The 26,779-nt window shown below is 38.1% G+C and overlaps 2 protein-coding genes and 1 pseudogene across 7 annotated transcripts in view; 2 read left to right on the plus strand and 1 right to left on the minus strand.

The window, feature by feature from the left end:
* CSMD3 (CUB and Sushi multiple domains 3) overlaps positions 1-26,779 on the minus strand; it is a 1,225,248-nt gene that overhangs the window by 240,629 nt on the left and 957,840 nt on the right. For all 6 annotated transcript variants that reach the window (XM_045398613.2, XM_045398612.2, XM_045398610.2 and 3 more), the window contains one exon: positions 8,267-8,383. In XM_045398613.2, coding sequence (XP_045254548.2) covers positions 8,267-8,383 — 117 coding nt within the window. The remainder of the gene's footprint in view (positions 1-8,266; positions 8,384-26,779) is intronic.
* LOC123570894 (uncharacterized) lies at positions 9,177-25,587 on the plus strand. Its single transcript, XM_074000131.1, has 3 exons — positions 9,177-9,305; positions 23,123-23,254; positions 23,759-25,587. The coding sequence occupies exons 1-3, from the start codon at positions 9,177-9,179 to the stop codon at positions 24,242-24,244; spliced, it is 747 nt and encodes a 248-aa protein (XP_073856232.1). The 3' UTR covers positions 24,245-25,587.
* On the plus strand, positions 24,978-25,587 carry LOC141407522 (B-cell CLL/lymphoma 7 protein family member C pseudogene; annotated as a pseudogene).

Raw genomic sequence — 26,779 nt, forward strand, 5'->3', positions numbered from 1 at the left:
ACAAGGAATGAGTTGATGGAAACTTAAAATAAACCCAGAGTTCTTAAACCTTATAAAGTAACCATTGTTTCTAACCTTGAAGTTACTAATTTGAGATACTTTAGAGGAGGAAAATTATTAATTATGAAATAATTATGATTAATAATTAACATAAGCAGGGTAAGGAGACCTTCCCTCCTCTGAAGTTACATATAGTAACTCTTAAAGTGAAAATGAAAACAACAATAAACTACATACAGGTTGAAGAAATACAAAATTAAAAGAGAAAGATCCACAATTTGACTCAACTGGAAATCCAAAATTTACACAAAAACTTGTAAAGTAAAACTATGGAATGTCTCTAATTGGTTTTTGTGTCTCTACAACATGGGTTCTAAATTAAGTGTAATATCTACTGAGATGCACCACTTAGCAAACCTTCATGGCCTTAATCTACACAGAGACTCAGATACAGTTATTCCTGGGGATCCCACTAAATTTCAATAAGGCACACCGTATAATCTAAAGGAAATATGAAATAGAAAATGGTGAACAAAGAAGTATGCCTCATTTTAATCATCAGCATTATTGCCTTACCTAAATATCCTACAGTGGTCATGGAAGCTCTGACCAAAAAGGTAGTAAAATTAAATGAAGTCTTTGGCACTTACAGTAGGCTTGACAAATTAGGACTCTATGGACTTTTATCTTCAGTTAAAAGTTAGTTAATATGGCCCAGTGTAAAACAACATAGGTTCTTTAAAGATTAAAACCCATTATAGAAAAAGTATTTAGAGAAAGGGTGATTATCCCCACTATTTCTCCATTTAGTAGCCTATTTTAGCTGCTCTTAAGCCTGGAAAAAATTAATGCCCCCTCGTGGTGAATTACTGCAACTTGTATTCTGTGTCTCACATATTAAAGGCCCCATAATCAATACTACTGAAATTACAGACTCTTGAATTACCAGATAGTAAGTATTCTTTTATCACTGATTTGAATCCTATGTTCTGTTTAGTGCCTATTTTAACAGCCTCTCAGCCTTTGCCTTTTATGGGATAGAATACTGTGGCCCACAGTCTTACCTCGCTACCCATGGGTTTTCAACAGTCTTTGAAATGCAGGTGGGGTGGGAGGCAGATCATGTTCAACCAATTGGCCAAGCCATGGCTTGAGATCTAATTATATAAATTATTCCCTCCAAATTAAATAATATTATCATAAGCACATAAGATAATCATATTTCCCTTCCCTAAAACGATAGGCTTAAAAAAATAGGGGTTTCCTTTCTTATAAGTACACAAATAATGTACTGATTTCTGCTTTTTTACATTAAAACAACCATCAATTAGAAAACAAGAGGCCGCGTGTGGCGGTTCACACCTGTAATCCCAGCATGTTGGGAGGCCCAGGTGGGTCGATAACTGAGGTCAGGAGTTTGAGGTCAGCCTGGCCAACATGGTGAAACTTCATCTCTACTAAAAATACAAAAATTAGCCTGATGAGGTGGCGAGATCCTGTAATCCCAGCCACTTGGGAGGCTGAGGCAGGAGAATCACTTGAACCCAGGAGGTGGAGGTTGCAGTGAGCCGAGATGGTACCATGTACTGCAACCTGGGCAGCAGAGGGAGACACCATCTCAAAAAAAAAAAAAAAAAAAAAAAAAAATTGTTCCCTTTTCTTTTCAATTGCTCCAAATCTAAAAAGTAATGACAAATAGTAAACACAACTTTTTAATAAACACATATATTGTGAATATTTGTCATTGTTAGATAAATTCAGTATTGAGAAAAGAGTAATAGTTGGTTTTGATGCAATTGTACTGTTAAAAAGTGAAGTGTCATATACTTTAAGTAAAAAATACATAAAAACCTTTATTGATCTTCTTAAGTACTCATTCATTATGGAAAATGTCATACTGGGAAAAATAAAATGCCAATAAAATGGTTTACTGATTGAACGAGCAAACAAAGGTAAACTAAAAACAATCTTTCACTAAAACATGGAGAAAATTAGTGGCAATAAATGATTGAATTAAGCAAATATGGAGAAAATTGGTGGCAATAAATGATTGAATTAAGCATAAAGAGAGGTAACCACAACATAGACTGTGTTGCTGAATAGTTAAAAAAAACCTCACAGACATAAGATCAAAGAGCAAATGGTCAAATATATGTGTGAATTTTAAGGAAAAATATACACAAAACGAACTGCTATGATTTTTAACATAAAAGATGAGAATAGTTACTTAATTTTTCATATGCAAGTCAAAACTACATTAATAGGTATTTAAAAGTTCAGATGTCTAACGGAAAAACATGTATGTATACATTTAGAGATAGTATGTATGCATCTTATTTTCAATCCATTGTTTTACTTTTTTCTTCTAAATTACGAGAAGACCTAAATTCTCAGATTACCTTTTACAGGTTAATAATTCATGCAGAAATGTAAAAGATGTGATATTGCAAAAACAAATCACACTTATTAACCACTATGTAATTACCCAAGTCTATCAGCCCAAAATAAAATACATTTAGTGAATACAATAAGAATTGATGAAATAGTTGCTACTTATCACTGTTTTTAACATAATACTTAATAAAATTATATATTTTTTAAAATTATAATCTTATAATGTGAGTAATATCCTAAGGAAAGATGTTTCTAGGTTAACTGGAAGAAAAATACTTCAATGAGAAATAGGAAAGATAGCGGTGGTGAATAAGAAACAAACAAAATACATTTAAGTAGAAAAAAAGTTCAAGGTAGTGGCAGCTACTTTTTTAAAAAGCCTCTCCTACAGCAATATGCAAAAGGGTTTGGTAACTCTGTATACCATTTGCACATAGTAGACTAAATTGACAATTACTTCGGATGATATAGGGATTCATAAATTTGAAACTTATACAACCAAGAGACTGTGCCAATAATAAAAGATAGGTGAGAAGGTAGATTACTGGGGCAGATGTAAGGTTTTTATGCCCATTTTGAACATACCAAGTGTAAAAACTAGTCTTGGGAAAGAATAAGCTCTGTACACTAATAAATATGCCTTCAGGGTGTGTCTTCTAGGAGGTAGAGCTATCTGGAATGCTAAACACAAAATTAAGTCACCATCAACTATACTGGATATCCTCAGGATGTTTTACATGTTGGAATTTTCCAAGAAATCTGAATGTCAGTTTGCAGTCCACACAGCTGATGCATGCTTTATACAGCAACTTATATTAAGATTTTCTACATAAAATTATATATATATGTGTGTGTATAGATATAGATATAGATACATAGTTTGCCCTTCATAGTGGATTGAATAGTGTTCTCCAAAATTTATGTTCACCAAGAAGTCCAGAATGTCAGCATACCTAGAAACAGGGTTTTTGCAGACGTAATTAGTTAAGGATCAAGATGATATCATATTAGAGTAGAGTGGGCCCTAAATCCAATAAGTGGTGTCATTATAAGAACAAGAGAAAGCAGAGAGACACACAGAAACAGACAGACAGGAGAAACAGTCTTGTAAAGAGGGAGTCAGAGATTGGAGTAAGTCAGTTATAAGCCCAGGAACCTCAAGACTTGCTGGGAGTCACCAGAAACTAGAAAGAAGCAATGAAGAATGCTTCTCTAGAGCCAACAGAGGAAGTGTGGCATTACTGACACATTGATTTTAGGCATCCAGCCTCTGGAACTGTGAGAGAATAAAATTAAGCCACTAAGCCTGTGGTACTTTGTTATAGTAGCCTTAGGACACGAATATGTTCTCTGTTACACATAATTCCTAGAAAATAAGAAGAGGATGATTGAAGAGAGATGGAGGTGGGAGAATAGGAAGGAATGATAATTCCAAAAATATTTCATGTGACTATTTCAATATTTCATGTGAAAGTAATCCAGATATCATGTTGCTAATTGCAAATTATTTCTTCTGAATTATAAGGAGGTCCTTCCCTCTGTTTTTAAAATTTCATCTCCTCCAATTGCCTGAAGTTTTTTTGTTTTTTTTTTTTTTAACCAATTGATACACCTCATATCTTCAGCTTTGTCTTCTCTACTTTCTCTTTGGGCTTTAAATTAAATACCCCAGTATCTGCTGGAGTAAGAGAAAATAAACAAAACCAAACATTATCTGCCGATTTACACTCTACTTTGACTGTCATCCTATATATTTATGTTTCTTCTCAGCCAGGATTGTTGAGATAGAAATCCACACATTTATTCCCAAATTTTACTAATTCCTCCCTCCCTGACATCTTATTTGGACTCCTATACTCTAGGTATAATACATATTAACAAAAAAATTTCCCTCTGACAATGTTAACAGTTCTCTTACATTCTGAAGCATGTTATCTATACCAAATGAAAGGTAAAATAAAATTGGTCTTCCATGTTTCTGACCCTTAAATATAATTCATAAAGTCTTAAGCAACTAAACCACAAGAAAAAGCAACTGGTGATTAAACATTGAAAAATGAAGAAAAATTAAATATATTTTATTGATAGATAAGTAGGATTTTTTAAATCCAAAAAGCCAAATGTAATTAGTCTTATATGTAGAATGAGGGGAGTAAAATATTAATAAATGATATCCAATTGATCCATAACTGTTATTTTTCTAAGAATAATAAAACAAGTAGAATCCTGCAGGATGAATATTGCCAAAATCTGACCCCAATACCTGAATTCAAATGAAATTCAGTGATGCTCATGAAAACATTATGAACTGACATTTGTCTTATTTATAAAAACTAAAAGATGGCAATTGACTGACAAAGAGTATTTACTCAATCAACCAGTAAAGCGGAGTAATATGCACATATTTATTAGGTTGGTGTAAAAGTAATTGTGGTTTTTGCCATCAAAAGTAATGGCAAAAATAACTTACAGGCATTTAATTCTACACCAGGCAAAAAAAAAAAAAAGTAATTTGGTATCACATGGCCTGTAAGAAACACAAGTAGCTCATCTGGAATTATCTGAAATAATCTGTTATCTCTTCTTACCTTGAAGGACTAAAAATGGTCTGTTAGAGTTTTCAGAGACAATCGTCATATGTAAAGTCATGTAGATCTTTCGTGGGTGATTTAATTTATTTTCATGTGTAATGTTGGTTATATGTTATTTTCTTTTTACATAAGGATGTTAGAGCCTTAACCCATATGTAAAATGCAATCCAGTCAATGCACTGAGTGTATTTGACAGACATTGTGCTAAATCAGTGGTTCCCAACCTTTTTGGCATGAGGGACAGGTTTTGTGAAAGACAATCTTTCCATGGGATGGTTTCAGTGATCTACTTCAGATCATCAGGCATTAGGTTATGATAAGGAGTGCACAACCTAGATCCCTCACATGCACAGTTCACAACAGGGTTTGCACTCCTATGGGAATCGAATGCCACAGCTTATCTGACAGGAGGTGGAGCTCAGGCAGTAATGATAGCTCACTTGCCACTCACTTCCTGCTGTGCGGGCCAGTTCCTAACAGGCCAAGGACCAGTACCAGTCCATGGCCCAGGGGTTAGGAACCCCTGTGCTAAATGATGTAAGAGTCATGTTCTAAGAGCATCTGCATATAAAAGATACAGACGAAGGAATTATTATAATTTGAGATAAATGACAGTAAAAGAAAAAAATGTGGGAAGTGATATGTGATGAAGTAATACTGAAAAGTAATAAATATAGCTCAATGTGGCAACAGAAAAAAAATTATGGCAAAGTGAGAATGAGAGGAAGCAGAAGCAAAATAGAAATCTGATTTGTAGAGATCCAGTAACTACTGCTTGACCATCTCTCATCAAAGAGGTAAAGGAAGGTAATAGGAAGGTAATAGGAAGAAGTCAACAGTCAGTATTTATTTACTTTCACTATCCTACTCCCAGAAAATTGTAAGGGATTATCAGATGATTGAATAGCCACTGGGATATAAAACCCAAAATATTTGTTTTCATGCTTTAACTAAATAACACAAATAGTTGTCTTATTTTAAAAATGCTATTTTTAAGACCTTAGTTCAATCTAATAATGTAGGTCATTTAATTTAACCTTTTTCGGGGGTGGAAGAGGGGACAGGGGATGTTTTATATGAATGTGAACATAAAGAAGAAGGTGTATATGTGTACTTGTGTATGCATACGACTTACTATGTTATTATGCCAATCACTCATATACATCAAATTATTATAAAATAGCCATATAAGGTGTATTTGCCATTGCTACTTTAGAGATGTGTAAGGTTCAGGCTGACAATGTGACTTGTCCAATGAAAATAGCAAGTAAGTTAAGTTGAGCCTTAACCCAGAAATCTGACTTGAAAGCTGGCATTTGTTAACCCAATGATATTAAACATGAAGTATGTTAGACATACTTTACATGTGTATGTATCTCTCTCATTTACTGCTCACATCTCTAATCTACAAACAAAATGATAGCAAATTTATAAATAAAGAGGCAGTCTCAAAGAGATTATGTAACTTGTTCAAAGGCAGATAGCTAACATGTGACAAGGCTGAAATTAGAATACAGGTGCTTAAATATATATGTAACTTAAAATGAAGAATGATGCAACATTTGTAAAATAAAATTAGTTTTTTACTAATAAATCAAAGTACACTTTGTTTTGTCCACAAAAAACAAGAAGATTCATTTAAAAATAGTTTTAAAAACCAACTATTATTGGCTCAACATAGCAGTTTTTTTAATATTAAGAGGATTAAATTCAACTTATATTAACCCTACAAAAATATAGATTTCATTCTTTAGGAATCTGTTAATTTACTTTTGTTTCAATTAGTACTTTTTCTTTCTCTTTTTGAGCATACATAGGCTACAGTAATACATCTCCAAGGTGACCAGCATGTCTATTTGTCAGGACACTAAATGGCTAATTTTCCTCTTTCTCATTCCTTTGGCCACATGGCATCCCAAGAATAATAGGATAAATAATGGCTTCCAAAGAGGACTCAGAGAGCCATGAAGTTTTCTGGATAATAATTGTTAGGATTCTGTCAGCAACCATGTAACATTTTTTTGCATCTGGGGAGCATAAAACTCTCTAGCAAAGGAAGGACTCAAAAGGCAAAAAATAAACACAATTAAGGGAATGATATTTTTCTTTCTAAACTGTCATTCTCTTCACTATCAAAGAGCTCACCTTTGATTCAACCAATCGATACGCTAGGGGAAAGAAATACTTTGTAGAGTACAAAAACATACACTTTGCTAATGCTGGCATCATCACTCTGTTTAAATGTTAAAATAAAAAGTTTAGTACTTCATTTCTGATGACAGTGCTCTCAAGTAAGTTGAAGATCTTGGACTTGTTTCAGAAGGATGAAAAGGAGGATATATAGGTATCTGGTTATAAGAAATTGGACTGGAAGCATCAGCTTATTTTATATCTCAGCAGCAGAAATGTTAAGTCAAGATGTTATGCAACTATCTCTAATGATAAAATCCATGTCCTTCTGCTGAAATACTGAGTCATCCAGACCCAGACATTCCTTATAGCTATAACAAATCCTTTACTATGTAACACAATGCTGTAAATCTAAATTGTAGAAGTCTATGAACTTTACTGCTCTCTAAATTTCCCTTGCCTATCCATCCATGAACAGAGCTTAATCTGGGTTAGATCCAGCTGGATCTCAGAACCAAAACCTTTAGAAGCCAGATAAGTGACTTCTAAGACGTGTGATCAGAAAGATGTGAAGGCAGCAAAGGACACATTGTCTTCTTAGTGCCGATGCAGAATAGATTGTCAGGTTGACAAGATGAGCTGAAATGTCCTTTGCTGTCTTTTTGTATTTATTGCTGTCCCTGAAACTAGATGCTTAAAACCAAAAGCTCTTCTTTCTGGAAATGTGTTAATAAACTATAAAATTGATATGATTGTTTTGTAAATACTTTTATTACTATTGTAATAGTTCAATATTTGACTTAATACATATTTTACAGAGCAGCCTTGGCTTTATGCTCTGGCAATTTCCCATTTTATAAAATTCCAATATGAAGGCACTTGCAAGGTTACTGATATACTCATTTTTAAAAATTAAAAACAATCCTGTTTTCATTTTTGTATTGTTGTTCACCTGTGTACTTGACTGTAAATTCAGATTGAGTAAGATGACCTCAAAATTGTATTATTACAAAACCACCATCTAAAAAGAATTGCAAAGTAAAATACTTTATGGATAGTAGGTATTTTCATTTAAAAATTTTGAATAGCATGTAGTGAAAAATAAAGCATGTCTGGATGAAATACTACATAATGAGTCGAATCTTACTTACCAAACTCCTTTGGAACTGCTATAGAATAAACACAATTATGTCCCACACTGTAATTTTTTGGATAGTTTGGTGATAGAACAGTGCCTTCTGAACCTGTTGAACGACTTCCACAGGGTGCTAGGAAAAAATGGTGAAAATATCAGTTTTAGAAAAAAGTTTAAAAAAATTGATACCATGGTTATCTTCTTCATATAAAAATATATGGCTACTGGAATTTAAGGTGTATAATTTATTTGCAACTTTTAATAAGATCTTCTAGTGTTAAATATTTAAAAAATAAAAAAGTGTATAAACAAAACTTTATAAGTATTCAAATTTCCTGTTCTCAGAAACAAAGTATGTAATATAACAATGTTGTAATGGTGTTATCTAGAAATATAATAATGGTGGCCTAGCTTTCATTTGTGATAAGAGTGTGAAATTGATCATCTTTTTTATGATAATGATAAATTAAATATGCAAGTGGGAAATTGTATTACTTGCTGTCAGGCTTTGAAATTCTACTCAGATTCAACACTATGTGTGAGACATGAATGGCTGTACAAACACATTCACCCACTCATCTAAGTATTCTACTTTCTCATCAACCTTTATCTGTATATATAATTTACCTTGAAATCAGAGGAGTTGTTGATGGTGCCTTGAGGCAGACTTATTGGCTACCTCAGGCCCAAGGTGGTATGTTAAAAAAAGAGAAAAAAAAAAAAGAAAAGATGAGGGTGAAATTAATGTTTCTGATAAACTGTAGATGGGGGTTATTCACAAGATGGGGGATGCATTAGGATTCATAGTTCTAGAACTCAAGAGAGACCTGAGCTAAATGGAGATTTAATATAGAAAGCATATGGATGGTAACTGATATTCTTTAAGTGAATAAGATCACTCTGAAAAGTATGCAGAATGAGAAAAGATGGGCAAAGATGAGGTTCTGGGAAACACCAAAGGTTTAAAATCAGATAAAGAGTGGCTGACTCCAGAGAAATTGCTCTCCTGGGGGCCAAGGGAGAAGAGTTTCAGTGAAAAGCAAGTGTTCAAAGAGGTAAATGTTGCAAAGTGATTAATAAATGAAAAAGAAGTCTGAAGTCTGGGTTGACTTGGCAATGTGGAGTGTAAGACTGGAGTTTTTCTGCCCCAGGTCTATAGTTTGCATGAAGAGGGATTTTTTTTTTTCTTTTTAAACACCTTGCCAGCTGACCCTCCTCCTTCACCCTTTGAGTACCTTTCTTCAGATTAGGAGCCATCCTTCCTGCAGAGCACACTGTCTGGTGTGCTCTTGTATACTGTAGGTTTTTTAGGGTGCCTTCTGAGGGTAGGGCTGTTCCTGTTGCAGACAGCTAGTAGGAAGCCCACTGTCACTGCCCCTCATATTTTACCAGTATTAAAGCTGATAGTTTGATTTCCTTTGAAGTTTTGCAGGAAGGACAGAGTATAATTTATTACTCTCCTCAAACACCAAAAGGAGTTTTTCTGGTGCTATTAGTAGAGTAGTTTCAATTAGAGCAGCTCGCTGCAAGTTATAGCAAGGAGGCCAAATCCAGACTGTGGACCAAGAAAGGTTTTTTACATTTTTAAAGAGTTACAAACAAAACAAAAACTACAGAAGAATATTCAACAAAGATATATGTGGCCAGCAAAGCCCAAAATAGTATCTAGTCCTTTACAGAAGAAGTTTGCCAACTCCTGAACTAGAGTGGGGTGGGGGCAAGTAGGGGAGGCTAGATTACAGTTGGATGAAGAATAAATGGTATATAAACAAATACAAAAGTAACCAGAATTATGAATATAAATGGGAGGGAAATGTATAAAGTAGTTTGGAGATGCAAAGTTGAATGAATGTTCTTTGTCGATTTAATAGGGAGGAAGGAATCATTACACAAGGAAAATCAGGATCATTGACCTAGAAATAAGATCAAGAACAAAAGTGCAGTGATTTCCATTAGATATCAGTAGTGGTTTACCTCTGTGACTTGAGAAAAGGAGATTAGAAATAGATAGGTGTAGTCTTTATACTGGGACTTTATTGAAGTTAATGTCTGATTTTCCTTTTAAAGTGCACTGCATGCAGTGATGAATTAGGTACCTCCAGAAGAGTTATGACAGTTTGAAAAAGTAAAAACTTGTGATTAATTATTGGTCAAAGTTTTAAAATAGAGCAATACAGTATATTTAAAACACACACACACACACAACACAAAAAGGATGTTGTATTGAGTTGAGTGACTAATGAATATTCTGCCTTTTTTCCTTAACGTTCTATAAAAAGGTAATAAATACTTAGAATGAAACACACTAAAATTAGAATTCTCTAGAAACACGCAAGAAATTGACAGTGATTATAATAACCAAAGATGCATCCCTCTCATCACTCATTATTGTTTGAGATTAGAGCAGTCAGGTGTTATTCTTATTTCAGTACTGATAACTTTATTCAACTGATAATGCTACTGATGAGAGAATCATTCAAGAATGGGCAGTATGTCTCATGTTAATTTTCTTTCTGATTTTAAGGTGCTCCAGAATTAAAATTATAATACTTTGAATGAACATGACAAAAACTATTAAACTCTTATTTTTATATTTGGAAAGTATGAATAGAAATGGAAACTTCTAACTCAAGTTCAGTTCTGTGACTTAGTCATGAACATTGTGCCATCCTATATTAACATGTGTCTGACAGCCAGAATTTGTTTTATATATTTTATTTTGTATAATTGACATTTAGGACAGCTTTTATTAAAAATCATATTTAGAAATATGAAGGTTCTTTTAAATTACAAATATATTATAAGGTTAAAATTTAATCACATGGTAGTATTATGCTAGATTCTGTTATTTGTACTTGTAACCATAATTTTCTGTTTTTTCTGATGAGTGCCTACAGCGTGGCCTAATTTATAGTCAATAACGGAATATTATAGTGAGTGATAATAATTATGCAGTGTATTATTATAAATAAGGGAAAATTAACTATGCTCTGAGATACACATCTATTGTAATCTGTTTTATATTAGGTTGGTGCAAAAGTAATTGTGGTTTTGGGCATTACTTTTAATGGCAAAAACTGCAATTACTTTTTCACTAACCTAATATTCATAAAATATAAATGGAATAATAATTAAGTCAGGCCAATTTCACAGATTCTCCTAATATTGGTCTCCAGAAGCTTTTTATATTCTTACTTCCTGTTTTAATGTCATCTTATTGGCTAATCGAGAAAAGGGCCGCTTTTATCTTTCTGGCTCTTACTCGGCTGAAGATAAAAGCAAGTCAGACCTTTGGATTCTATTCTTATTTTTGCTATTTGACATATGCCACATATACCTGTGGACCTTTTGTCAAATTGGCTGTTGTTTCTCTAAACAGCCTATATTCCTTGTAATTCATTAAACATAAGAACCCACCTGTTCCTGATTATAACTTATGTAGTTAATAAATCCATATTTTTATTTTTTAATTTATTTTTATTTTTATTTTTTGAGACCAAGTTTTGCTTTTGTTTCCCAGGATGGAGTGCAATGGCACCATCTCGGCTAGCTGCAACCCCCACCTCCCAGGTTCAAGAGATTTTCCTACCTCAGCCTACAGAGTAGCTGGGATTACAGCCATGCACCACCATGCCCAGCTAATTTTTGTATTATTAGTAGAGATGGCATTTTACCATGTTGATCAGGCCGGTCTTGAACCCCTGATTTCAGGTGATCCATCCATCTTGGCCTCCTAAAGTGCTGGGATTATAGGCGTGAGCCATTGTGCCCAGCCTAAATCTATATTTTTAATAGTATGTTTGTAGAACATTTGAATTTAAGAAGATATGGTTCTATGATTAAGTAAGTGTGGGAAACACATGAGTGAAGGACTTGAGACTTTAGTAAGGTTTAGGGAATATCATGCTCTTTCTCACAAACTTATTTGATCATGGAAAACTTTTTTACATGTAATATCTTACAGAACCTGCCTCCTTAAGAACATACTTGACAAAAGGCCAAACTGATGATTCTAAAATGTGTTTTCTTTTGGTAATAATTTTAATGTTTATGTAATTGATAACAATTAATTGTAATTTTGACACACCAGAGAACTGTGTTTTATGTATATCTATAGAGCCCAACAACTTAAAGATTGAAAATGTCAAACTTAGCCTACTTATAAAATGCCATTATTCTAGATTTGCTCTCCCTGACTCTTGGGGTCCAACAAAGAATCAATTTGTTGCTCATAACCTTATGTGATTTATCAGCTTCTCTAGCTTCTCTGCCTCTGTAACTGTCACAGTCCAGACTCCCATCAATTTCTGCATGTGCTCTTTGACTCTCAGCTTCACTCATCACCACAAGTTCATACCACTGGTAGCACTTTTTCTAAAACATAAGTCTTATCATGTTTCTCTTCTCTTCTCTTCTCTTCTCAGGACAGGGTCTGTACATAGTAAGTTCTCCATAAATGTCTTTGGGTGATTAAATGAACTATACCTGCAAGACCAGGCTACTATAAAATAGTGTTCCATAGTCAGCATATAACATAAACATTTCATTTGGTAGAAATTATCCCAGAAAAAATCACTTAAATTTAGTACAGAATCTAGATACATCCTCTTTCAATAAATACATATAAGTCTTTTTTTTTTTTCTTTCTGCAATTGAAATTTTTGCTTGTTCTTTGCTTGATTACTGTGCTTTACATTTGGGGGCAATACTATATGAAAGATATGTATCTTAAACATTAGAAATGTATCCAATGGTAAAATGTTTATAATATGACTGCTATATGGATTCTGGTTTTTATTGAGGGAACAGCAAACCCAGGTCTAATATCAAACCCATAGTAGCAAATCCATGCTGATATAGTTTGAATGTTGGTGCCCCCCCAAATCTCGTATTGAAATGTTGGAGGTGGGGTCTGATGGGAAGTCTTTGGGTCATGGGGATAGATCCCTCATGAATGTCTTGGTGCTGTCCTAGCAATAGTGAGTGAGTTCTCCTTAGATCTGGTTGTTTAAAGGTATATGGCACCTCCTCGTTCTCTCTCTCACTTCCTATCTTGCCATGTAACATACCTGCTCCCCTTTTGCCTTCTGCCATGATTGCAAGCTTTCTGAGTCCTCACCAGAAGCAGATGGTGAAACCACGCTGCTTGTACATCCTGAAAATCCATGAGCTAATGAAATCTCTTTTCTTCATAAATAACCTAGTCTTGAATATTCCTTTATAGTAATACGAACAGACTAACAAATTGATAGCAAAATTTGACTAGAAAAATTCATATCAAGGTGACATGGTTTGGCTGTGTCCCCACCCAAATCTCATCCTGAATTTCCACATGGTGTAAAAAGAACCCGGTGGGAGGTAACTGAATCATGGGGTCAAGACTTTCCTGTGCTGTTCTCGCGATAGGGAATAAGTCTCACGAGATCTGATGATTTCAAAAAGAGACATTCCCCTGCACCAGCTCTCTCTCTCTCTCTCTTTACCTGTAGCCATCCACGTAAAATGTGACTTGTTCCTCCTTACCTTCCACCATGATTGTGAGGCCTCCCCAGTCATGTGGAACCGTAAGTCCGATCAACCTCTTTCCTTTGTAAATTGCCCAGTCTTGGGTACGTCTTTATCAGCAGCGTGAAAACAAACTAATACACAAGGAGTGGGGTGCTACTATAAAGATATATGGAAATGTAGAAATGGCTTTAGAAACGGGTAATGGGTAGAGGTTGGAAGAGTTTGGAGACCTCAGAAGATAGAAAGATAAGAAAAAATTTGGAGCTTCTTAGAGACTACTTAAATGGTTGTGACAAAAATGCTTATAGAAATATGGAGAGTGAAGTCTACGTTGATGAGGTCTCAGATGGAAATGAGGAATTCAGTGGGAATTGGAGCAAAGGTCACCTGTATTATTCTCTAGCAAAGAATTTGGCTGCATTGTGTTCATGTCCTCGTACATGTCCTAGAGATCTGTACAAACTTAAAGTTAAGAGTGATATCTTTGGGTATCTGGCAGAAGAAATTTCTAAGCAGCAAACCATTCAACAGGTGGCCTGGCTACTTCTAACAACCTACTGAGAGTGGCAGGAGGCAGCCAAATGCCCAGGAAGACAGGAATGGGTCCCTGGTGAAACCCCACCTTCGAGCAAAATCAGCTTGAAGACTGAAAGACCAGACTGCTGGTCCTAGATGAAACCTGCGACCCAGAGTGAGAACTTCTGTTGCTGTTCACCTGCCCTTTCCTAATTGATTCTTTCTAAAAAATGTCTTTTAACCAATTGAATGCTGTCTTTTCCAATAGTACCTACAGCCTGCCCCTCCCCTATTCTGAGGCCATAAAAAGTTCCAGACAGCTATGCAAAGAGGAGAGAACTGCCTGACTGTGAGACTGGGGGACCACCTCCTGCATCCCCTCTCCACTGAGCACTGTTCTGTTGCTTAATAAAATTCGTCTTCACCCCCCTCACCCTTCAACGTACAGGATCCTCCTTCTTGTGTTCAGCACAAGAGCTAGGGAACCACCAACCATGGGTACAAACTATAACAAAGGCAAGCTGGGACACATCAGCGTGGCTGAGTGAGGCCCGGGTGGGGTGTCGCAGGCCAGAGATTCACAGCTTTCAAAGTGATGGAGAAGAAAACAGCCTACGTTACTATAATTAGCTACAGGAGCAAAGAAATGACTTAAAGTTGGAGCTTATATTTAGAAGGGAAGTAGAGTGTAAAAGTTGGAAAAATTCACAGCCTAGCCATGTGGCAGGGAAGAAAAAAAGCATTTTCAGGATGGGATACAAGTGGGATACAAGCTTGTGGAGCAATGACTTGCTGGAGAAATTAGAATGAGTAAAAGGGAGCCAAAAGCTAATATCCAAGACAATGGGGAAGAGGCTTTGAAGGCATTTCAGAGATCTTTGAGGCAGCCCCTATCATCACAGGCCCAGAGGCTTAGAAAAAAGAATGGTTTCCTGTACCAGGTCCATGGCCCTGCTGCCTGCCTTGGGAGGCTGCTCCCTGCATTCCAGTCACTCTGGTTTCAGCACTTGGCTCAAAGGGGTCCAGGTACAGCTCAGGCCATGGCTCTGTAAAGTGCAAGCCATAATCCTTGGCAGTTTTCCCATGGTGTTAGGTCTGCAGATGCTCATAATGCAAGTGTGAAGGCTGCTCGTCAACTTCTACCTAGATGTCAGAGAATGTATAGAAAATCCTGGGTGCCCAGGCAGAAGTCTGCTATAGGTTTGGAGCCCCACAGAGAAACTCTATGACTGCAATGCCAAGGGGAAATGTGGGATTGTAGAACCTACACGAAGTCCCCACCAAGGCACTACCTCATGGAGTTGTGGGAAGCAGGCCACCACCCTCCAGACTCTATAATGGCAGAGGCACTAGCAGCTTGCACCTCTGCCTGGAAAAGCGGCAAGCACTCAACTCCAACCTTTGAGAGCAGCCACATGGGCTGCACACTGCAAAGCCATAGAGGCGGGGCTGCCCAAGGCCTTGGGAATCTACCCCTCACACAAGAATGTGGGACATGGTGTGAAAGAAGATTATTTTGGAACTTTAAGATTTAGCGATTGCTCTGTTGGGCTTCAGACTTGTGTGGAGATTACTGACCTTTTCTTTGGGCCAATTTATCACTTTTGGAATGGGAATGTTTACCCAATACTTGCATTACTATTGTATCTTGAGAGTAAATAACTTGTTTGGATTTTATTGGCTTATAGGTAGAAGGGCATGAGTCTCAGATGGAACTTATGACTTTGGACTTCATGCTGGAATGATTTAAGACTTTTGAGAACTATTGGCAGGGGATGATTGTATTTTTCAATGTGAGAAGGATATAAGTTATGAGGGGCCAGGGACAGAATGATAGTGTTTGGATGTTTGTCCACTTCAAATTTCATGTTGGAATGTAATCCTCAATATTGGAGGTGGGGCCAGGTAGGAGGTGTTTGGGTCATGGGGGCAGATCCCTCATGAATGACTTGGTGCTATCCTTGCGATAGTGAGTAAGCTCTCCCAAGATATGGTGGTTTAAAAATGTGTGGCACCTTCCCCCTCTCTCTTTTGCTTCCTCTCTTGCCATGTGATGTGTCTAATCCCCCTTCACCTTCCACCGTGATTGGAAGCCTTCTGAGACTCTCACTAGAAGCATGGCAGACCACACTTCCTGTAAAGCTTGCAGAATGTGAGCCAATTAAACCTCTTTTCTTCATAAATTACCCAGTATCAGGTACTCCTTTATAGTAATGCAAACAGACGAATACACAGGCTAATATCTTATCAGTCTAAGGAATATGCTCATTTAGTGAGTGAAGTTTTATCCACACAGTGTAATTTCTTATTTTTCTTGTTCTCTATTCTTCTATTTGTTTAATTTTAAAAAATTCTCTTTTGGCTTAATTTGTTTAATTTGATTTGTATGAGTAAAACGTGTCCATGATCCAACTATATTACATATATTCTTGTTATACACCTGAATTATGTATGCATTGATACAGTAGATAGATGTAATATTTCTGGAGAAATCAGACCATCACACCACAACCAGGTTTTAAGGTTTCTAATCATCCACTGAAAATACCACTTTGAGCAGGTGTATGTATGTGGGATGAAGGAGCAAGACAGAAGAAGGAGGAGGAGGAGGAGAAGGAGGAGGAGAAGGAGGAGAAGAAGAAGAAATGTATCACTGAGTGAATTAGAAGAAATTTCAAAACATGTATGTGGGAGAAATGCTACTTGAATGTGCAGGTATCTTAGAGACATTATAATACAGGCTACATAGCCTTAAGCTACTTGCAATTTCATATCTGACTCTTCACTTGTTTAATGTATAATTTATTATCAAATATACTCTATAATGAAAATTATTATATAATGTATAAATTATTCACAGAAAGCAAGTTAGGTACTTTTAAAAGTGATGACTTCTTGCAGGTCACAAAAGAGCAATGTGATATATTAAATCAATAATTTACTAGATGTGGTCTGTGACTCTTTCAGTTTGAAAGAACTGCTGTACCTTACAAAACTGCTAGTATATTTCTAGTAAATTACTTATGCATTGATATAGCCTGATTGAATGTCACAAATCATAAATCTAGTATAGAATATATTTGAAAGTTTTATCTCCCATGGAGCATTTTTTAGGAGAAGGTTTTCCTAACCCTTAAGCTCTGTGAGATGAATTTGAATTCAGAAAGCTATTAGTACCAATATTGACTTTAAAATTAAAATACTATTGTTTGTTTCTTCTTTTGTTCAAAAATTTGATCTTAGTGAAAATATCTAACTATCCAGCCATTCCCTTCATGCTTCTTTTTATGTCTCCCCTATAACAATAGGTACTTAATTTTGTTTATCTGCCTTAAATGATAAGCCTTCAACAATGCTCCATTACATGTGAATTGACTTTGTTTAAATTTCACACTTCTTTTTAATACTAAAAAAAAAAAAAAAAAAAAAAAAAAATCCATATCAGTGTGGTAATCAGTGGCTTATAAACCATTTTAATGACTCAATAATTCAACTTAGTAGGATATAAGCTTTTACATCTGTCATCTCACTGATTGCCTGGATTCATTCATTAGATTTTCCTGGCTAGGGAGCCATCACCTTCATCCCTCAGTGCTCTGTGAGCTGTTTTCTACATCAGAGAGTGTGATCTTAGAGAAAGAGTCATTCTATGCCAAAGTCCTATGAATAGCTATATCCTTGAATAGATCTTCCATGTTACCATATACAAATTCTACTACTAGTAACAGTTTTAGAGGGCATAGACAGTTAATGTATGATGCTATGTGACTCATTTTGTACCCCAATTTTAAAAATTGAAATATAACTTACATACATAAAATTCACTGTTTTAAAGTATACAGTTGAATGCTTTTTAGCATATTCATGAGTTTTAAAACTAACACCATTTTCTAATTTTAGAACATTTCCTCCACTCCCAAAATAATTTCAGTACCCATTAGTAGTCACATGCTGTTGTCACTATCCTCAAGTTCCTGGAAATAGCTAACTTTTGAGGAAACTGTATGGGAAGATAATTTCTTAAAAGATTTGAATTATTGGCACTTTTTGAAACTAAAATACCTTTTTATCACATAGTTGATGTCTTACTGCTTTTTAATGATGAAAACCTTTTACTATTTAAAGAAATTGCTTAAAGCAACTAATAGTTTAAATGACTTTAAAGGGAAAAACACTCTTTAATAATTTGTTAACTTCTACCAAATCGCTTCAAAAATGTTGTTTTCTTGGGAACGTTTTCTCTAATTTCCAGACTTTTTCAGAAGCCCCCATTATATAGTATTTCATCAATTACTTTTAGGGGAGTAAATACAGTTTGTAATTTTGTATTTATTTTGTATGGCTATTTGATTAATGTCTATATCTATCTCTAGTCTATAAGATCTATCAGATCAAAGTTTCCATGTCTTCTCTGCATACTATTTGTACCTCTGGAGCCTAGCATAGTTGTTGTTTTTATAATACGCTTCCAATAAATATACGCTGTATTAGGAAAAAAGACAAAATATAAGTTATTAGTATCTTGCTATTGACTAAATACATGGAGTATAAAACTCATAGACTTAAAAAATCGTTCCATTTAGGATAGCGTGGTAGAACACAATATAAAACAGCACATTGGAATCAGGTTTAGGTTTAGGCTGGGCACGGTGGCTCATTCCCATAATCCTAGCACTCTAGGCAGAGTCAGGTGGATCACTCGAGGTCAGGAGCTTGAGACCAGCCTAGCCAACATGGCAAAATTCCATATCTACTAAAAAAAAAAAAAAAAAAAAAAAACTTAGTCAGGCATGGGAACAGGTGCCTATAATCCTAGATACTCGGGAGGCTGAGGCAGGAGAATCACTTGAACCCAGGAGGCAGAGGTTGCAGTGAGCCAAGATTGTGCCATTGCACTCCAACCTGGGCAAGAGAGTGAGACTCCATCTCGAAAAAGAGAGAGAGAAAAAAAAAAGGTTTAGGTTTAAATTCCAGCTTCAGTCTTTACTGACTGAGTAGCCTTAGGACAGAGGGAAATATAAACTTGAACTGAAACAGTAAGTGTCTGTTAGATCTGGTATATAGCGTGGGTTTAGGTAAAATGAATTAGGGAACTGCCCTGATCTACTCCAGAATCTTCTGCTGGCAATATAATGAGGCTTTTATAAGGCCTTAGGAAAATGAACTAACCTCATCAATCTCAGGAGGATACAAAGCTTAGAAGTAATAGCAGGAGAAACTTTCTCAGTAGTTTGCCAAACTGCTCCCTTGATAGAGGTAGGAAAACATTTAAGTGATCCTGCATTGAGCATTGTCACTCTCTAGGAGAAGCTCATGGCTTTTATTTTCTTCTCTTAATTTTTATCTAAGGATCAAGAGCAGAGTACTCCATCCCAAAGAAGAGGAAGCCATAATGTCAATTCTACTGTTTCTCAGTGATTGAGGTCACTGCCTGGCTGTTGAAGGTCAAGATGGATGTGGTTCTCTATTTTTGTTTAACTCTTTATCTTCTAGAAGCCTGGGGTGAAATAAGACTACTAGTACCATTGGCTCTTATTCCACCTCAGACTTCTAAAAAAGAGAACGTGGCCCGTCTTCCTTCCCTTATATTTCAGGAGCTCTTCTCCTTGTTCCAGAAATTTGGATGAAGAAGAAAAATGTCTGTATTTTCTCTAGACCTAACTGAATTTTTTTTTCTAACTGAATTTCAGCATTTCTCTTAATTACAAATGTAGGTAACAAAGCACATGAATAGGAAAAGTTAACTGGGACTTTACCACCAGTAGAAATTATAGATTTTTTATATTGCATTATAATTGTTTCAGACACCTCAAAATGTTGTATATGCTCATCACTATTGAAAATTATAGTAGTTATGAGACCTCTCACTAGAAGTTCTAATTTACTGCATTAGGTAAGAAGCATATATATCCTCACATAAAAAATGTGTATTTTTAATTTTAGTTTTTATATATTATAATAACTGTCTTTAAATATTATTGATTTCCCCTCTAAGCCTATGTGCTTTATTTTATTTTAAGCACTTAAAAATATTATTCTAATAAGGGGACCATAAGCTTCATTGGAGTGCACAAAAAGTTTAAAAAAAACCCTGTTCTAATTAGGTTACTCCCAAACCACCATTCTTTCTCTTTGTCATGCTCTGTCTATTCTTTCCCTCAAGAGAGATTGTCTCAGAGATGGTTGTTGTGGCCCAATAAAATCTGGAAAATATTAGTTTCATTGAATGATCCTTTTTTTCTTGCTCTTTTGTCTCTTTTCCCAACAGGATAGATCAATTGTTCTCTGAATCAGAAAGGTCCCAAAACTCAGGTTTGGAATTTAGGGAGTAATATCCAGTTTTAGGGTTAGCTTAAGCTTAAGACTGTTTGGAACCACAGTCTAAATACAGTTCAGCTTTCCTCACTAACTCTCCTATTTGGTTCAGTCTAACTCACTCGATTTGTGGTTTTGGATTAGGGATCAAATTTCCTGCTGCAGAAAGAGCTCTAACTTGTCTTCTTTTAAGCATACATCTCCCTTATGCATCTTAGAGTGCATTGTTTGCTGGTTAAAGTGCAAATGTAAAACAATGAAGTTTCTTTGTATACTAAAGGGGAGAGAAGCAACAAACCTACTCCCCTCCTTTAGAATTTCCCTTAGAAAACATAATCAGCATACCTTTTGATTTTCTAGTGCAAGGTCACCAGCCTTCTGACCCTTGAACCTTCTGACCCTTGAACCTTCTGACCCTTGAACACATACTTCTGACAATAACTGAAGGTTCTTACTTGAGGTATACCAGAGACAAGGCACATCAATTGGTCTATCAAGAAGATAAAATAAAATTTAATAACTCCTTTTTTACCCTATTGTATAAATCTGTGTGATTCTGTCTAGTCTTTGTAGTGTCTTTCATAGACCACCTGCAATGTGCATTGCATTCTAGATGTGCTTATTTAATAATAAAACTAATTTCTTTCTTTTCTAGGTTTTGTGGAACAAACTCTATTAGTAGGATTTTTAGTTCCCCAACAAAAGTAAAAATTTGACTATCCTTAAATTTCTTGTGTTATTATTGCCTTAATACCATTTGAATCTTGCCATGCCTTCTAACAATTACTGTTATATACTTTATTTTCTTCACTTGTAAGAAGAGAATTGCTAAGTTTATTCAATATTCATATATATATATACACACACACACACACGGTTCAGTAAAACTGACAGTACATCAGGAAGGCACATTTGAGGTCTCACCTAAATGTAGACTATATGGTAGTGGAGAATGGGGTACATCTTCATACAATGAGAAGCCATGTGACTGTCCATCTGGAGATATGGTTTAAATATGAACCCCAAGTCAATGGTAAACATAAAATGCAGATTGAGCATCCCTAATTCAAAACGCAAAATCCAAAATGATCCAAAATCTGAAATTTTTGAGCACCAACATGACATTAAAAGTTCATGTTCAAAGGAAATGCTCATTGGAACATTTTAGATTTGGGATTTTCAGATTAGGGGTGCTCAACTGGTAAATATAAATGCAAATATTCCAATATACAAAAAAATGTGAAATCGGAAACACTCTAGCCCAAGCATTGTGGATTAGGCATTCTCAACCTGTATACTCTGAATGATAGGCATTGATTTGCAAATTGCTTCCTACATTGGCTGCTCCACATAGTATGCCCCAGAATCCACAGCAGGAGGGATTTGTTTATAACAATATTAATGATTAATGATTCTCTAGATTAGCATCCAGGAGGCAAACTGGAGACAGAGTGTATGTAAGTGTCAGAAAAATAGCAAGTGCTCAGTAGCATTAGCCTCTCTTTTTGTTTCCATTTAAATAATAATTTCCCCCCATCATATGAAAACAAAATATGCTTTGGTTTTATCACAATGCAATACAAAATACATTAAAATACATTACGCTTCTCTATCGAAAACCTTTCCAACACATAATCTGTGTATTTTATCCATGAACAAAATTCCTGTGTGCTGCTGATGAAAAGCAGGTATTTGATGATACACAGACATGTTTTAATTATACTACATGCTTAAATGATATCAAATGCCAATGGCTCAGTATATTAGATTAGATAATCTCTATATACACTGATAATGAAATGAGACTCTAGACTTATTTCACACCCCCCAAAAATTTTGTAAACCTTAAGGACATTTGACATAAAAATAACTGAAATAAAAGTGTAGTTATTTATGTCTGAATTATATATACCCAAACAATATGATTTCATTAAAAGTAAGGCATATGAGGTTACCAATTAGAGATGACTTTAAAGTTGGAAAGCTATAATTATAAAATTGATTTCTTATTTTTTGGTTTGTTTGTTTCAAAGTTTTTTCTTTATCACTCTGAAACTAGGCCTCATAAAATTTAGAAACTAGGCCTCATATAGAAAAAATTAACACCAGGTGGCTCTGGATAGGGTCCCACCCTGCCTCAATAAGGTCCCACCCTGATAGGGTCCCACCCTGCCAATTCCGGGAAACAACCTCATGGGGTCCCACCCTGCCAATTCCGGGGGTCCCACCCTGCCTCGAAGTTCCCGGAATCAGCAACTCCAAGAAAAAAACCTCATAAGGTCCTGCTCTAACCAATTAGCATAAGACACCTTGCTCAGGCCATAAACAGACCCAATTACCACGCGCCTAAAGCTTTGTTTGAATTTCGCGCCCTAAGCTGTGTTTGAACTTGTATTTGCCTATATAAACAGCCTGTAACAAGCAGTCGGGGTCCCAGGGCCAACTTAGAACTTGGGACCCTAGCGCGCTAGTAATAAATAACTCTCTGCTGTGAATCTCGTGTCGGTGATCCTTCGCGGCGACCCCTGCCCAGGAAGGAATCGACAGTTCGGTTCCAACATTTGGTGCGTTGGCCGGGAAGTGGGGTCGTCCGAGGACCCCCGACCCATCCGGCGGAGACCTATCTGGCCCGGGCCACGGACTGCTGACTGAACGGACCTACCAGGTACCTTCGTTTTGTTCTGTCTGTCTTGCCGGCTAACTCTGAACTCTGGAGAGTACTCCTTCTGAATTAAGTGGGGAAGGGGGACAGACGTGTCCCGCACCTTCCCACTTTTCGCCCTGGGGGACGCCCTGGCGGTAGTCTGGGAGAAGGCTAATGACTCGGTCAGCCTCCTCAAATCTGTAGGCAGGCCGCCCCTGCCGTCTGAATATTTTGTAATCTTGTGGCGCTACTCTCTGGCCGCGCGGCTTCTCCTTACTTGTCTGGTCTTTGTTTTTGTTACTTTTGTTTTGTCCTTGTTTGTTATACGTGGACGAAATAAGACAGACGTTGACGACTCCTTTGTCTCTGACCCTGACTCACTTCCCTGACATTCGGGCTCGAGCCCACAACCTCTCCATAGAATTCCGTAAGGGACGATGGCGAAAATTCTGCTCGTCCAAGTGGCCTACCCTCCATGTTGGGTGGCCCCGGGACGAAACATTTAACCTCCCAATTATCTTACAGGTTAAAGCAACAGTGATGGATCCTGGGCCACACGGACACCCAGACCAGGTGGCTTACATAATTACTTGGGAGGATCTGGTCCGAAACCCTCCCTCTTGGGTGAAACCCTTCCTCCATCCCCCTTCCCCATCCCAATCTACCCTCCTTGCCTTAGAAGCCCCAAAGAATCGGAATCTGGACCCGCATAAGCCAGTCCTCCCAGATAAACCCCAGAGGGACCTCCTCCTTCTCGAACCCCTGCCTCCTCCACCTCAAAACCCCCTTCGGGGACCTCCACCTTACGCTTCACCCTTGCCCCCTGTCTTGTCCCCAGCTCTTTCCTCTACCGCCTCGACCCCTACCCTTTCTCCAACTTCTCCCTCGGCCCCTCCCTCCACCCCGTCTCCTCCTCCAGCCCCGCCCAAACTCACCCCTCGGACGCCGCCGCCGACACCTCCTCGTCTCCGCTTGCGGCGGACTGAGGACCCAGAAGGCCCTTCCACTTAGCAATCCTCCCTTTTTCCCCTCCGTACTGTCAGTCACACAGTCCAGTACTGGCCCTTCTCTGCCTCTGACCTCTATAACTGGAAGACCCATAACCCTTCCTTTTCCCAAGACTCTCAGGCCCTAACCTCGTTAATAGAATCCATTCTCCTCACCCACCAGCCCACCTAGGATAATTGCCAGCAACTCCTGCAGGTCCTCTTAACCACTGAAAAAGGCAGCAAGTCCTCTTGGAGGCCCAGAAAAATGTGCCAGGACCAGGAGGCCTCCCAACCCAACTTCCCAATAAAATAGACGAGGGATTTCCCCTCACCCGCCCAGACTGGGACTATGAAACGGCACCAGGTAGGGAGAGTCTCCAAATCTATCGCCAGGCTCTGTTGGCGGGTCTCAAAGGGGCAGAAAAACGCCCCACAAATTTGGCCAAGATAAGAAAGAAACCCCTAAGGAAAGGGAAGCCAGGTTAGCGAAGGAACAGATAGAGCGAGAGGATCGTAAAAACCGAGTAAAGGATAAGCATTTAACAAAAATCCTGGCAGCAGTTGTGAGAAAGAAAGGACCAGGGAGAGAGGGAAAGAAGCGGAGACGGCCAAAAGTGGAAAAAGACCAGTGTGCCTACTGCAAAGAACAGGGGACTCGCGGAGGCGTTAAGGACAAAAGAGGGCGCAGCCAACTCCCGGAGGAACGGCAGGCCGAGAGCGCGGCGCCCGGGCCTGGCGCCAAGCCTGAGCCCGCCAGACGGGAGGCGGCCCCGCCGCGGGCTCGGCTCCGGCCCCAGCCACGCCAGCATGGCCGGCCGGACCGTACGGGCCGAGACCCGGAGCCGGGCCGAAGATAACATCAAGAAGGTAATGGTGACCATCAAGAAGGTCCAAAAATGGAAGAAGCAATGAGTGACTGTAGGCGACACTTCCCTTCGTATCTTCAAGTAAGTGCCAGTGGTGGACCCCCAGGAGGAGGAACGAAGGCGGGCAGGTGGCGGGGCAAAGAGATCCCGTGGCCGGGAACGTCGGGGCAGGGGCGCCAGTCCCCGAGGGGGTGGCCCTCTCATCCTGCTGGATCTCAATGATGAGAACAGCAACCAGAGTTTCCATTCGGAAAGTTCCCTGCAAAAAGGCACAGAGCCCAGTCCTGAGGGCAGCCCCCAGCCCAGCCGCCCTGTGTCACCTGCCGGACCCCCAGAAGGGGTCCCTAAAGAGGCTCAGCCCCCACGGCTGGGCCAAGAAAAAAATCCCGGGGGCATAACTGCTGGCAGCACTGACGAACACCCAATGCTGACCAAGGAGGCCCTGGCAATGATCCAGCAGATGCATGCCTGGACACACTTAAATAATTGAAAGCTAAAATTACTGATTAAAAAAACTGACTTTCTAATCCCAAAGACAAGTACCCTCGTAGAACAAGTGACATCTGCCTGTAAGGTCTGTCAGCAGGTAAACGCTGGGGCTACCCGAGTGCCAGAAAGGAAACGAACTCGTGATAACCGCCCAGGAGTCTATTGGGAAATAGACTTCACTGAAGTAAAACCTCACTATGCTGGATATAAGTACTTACTGGTGTTTGTAGATACCTTTTCAGGATGGGTAGAAGCCTACCCCACCCGGCAAGAAACGGCACACATAGTAGCCAAGAAAATTTTGAAAGAAATCTTTCCTAGATTCGGACTTCCCAAGGTAATTGGGTCAGATAACGGGCCGGCCTTCGTTTCTCAGGTAAGTCAGGGGCTCGCCAGGATATTGGGGATTAATTGGAAATTACATTGTGCCTATAGACCCCAGAGCTCAGGACAGGTAAAAAGAATAAATAAAACAATAAAAGAGACCCTTATTAAATTGACCTTAGAGACTGGTTTAAAAGATTGGAGACGCCTCCTATCCTTAGCTCTGTTAAGGGCCCGGAATACACCTAACCGTTTTAGGCTCACTCCATATGAAATCCTCTACGGAGGACCTCCCCCTTTGTCAACCTTGCTTAATTCCTTCTCCCCCTCCGATCCTAAGACTAACCTACAGGCCCGGCTAAAAGGACTCCAAGCAGTACAGGCCCAAATCTGGGCCCCCTTGGCAGAACTGTACCAACCCAGACATCCACAGACCAGTCACCCCTTCCAGGTGAGAAACTCTGTCTACATTAGACGGCATCGCACTCAAGGACTAGAGCCTCGGTGGAAAGAACCCTACATTGTTCTCCTGACCAGTCACCCCTTCCAGCCATAAAGGTTGACGGAATCTCCACTTAGATCCACGCATCCCACGCCAAGGCTGCTCCAGAGACGTCCGGATCAACACCACTTAAGACGTGAAAACTCCAACGCTCCGCGGACCCGCTCAAGATAAGACTCTCTCGTATCTAACTCCTTACTTATTGTTTACCCTTCTTCCCTGCGCCGTCTCTAGTGTAGTTTTTGACGCTAACCCCCACCGGCCATTTAGCCTGACCTGACAATTAATTTTAATAATCAAGAGGTCTTAAATAAGACCTCCGAAAATGCTCCTATAAAGACTTGGTTTCCAGACCTCTATTTCAACCTAAAAAAAA

Source organism: Macaca fascicularis, chromosome 8, assembly GCF_037993035.2.
Source record: "Macaca fascicularis isolate 582-1 chromosome 8, T2T-MFA8v1.1".
Lineage (NCBI taxonomy): Eukaryota > Metazoa > Chordata > Mammalia > Primates > Cercopithecidae > Macaca > Macaca fascicularis.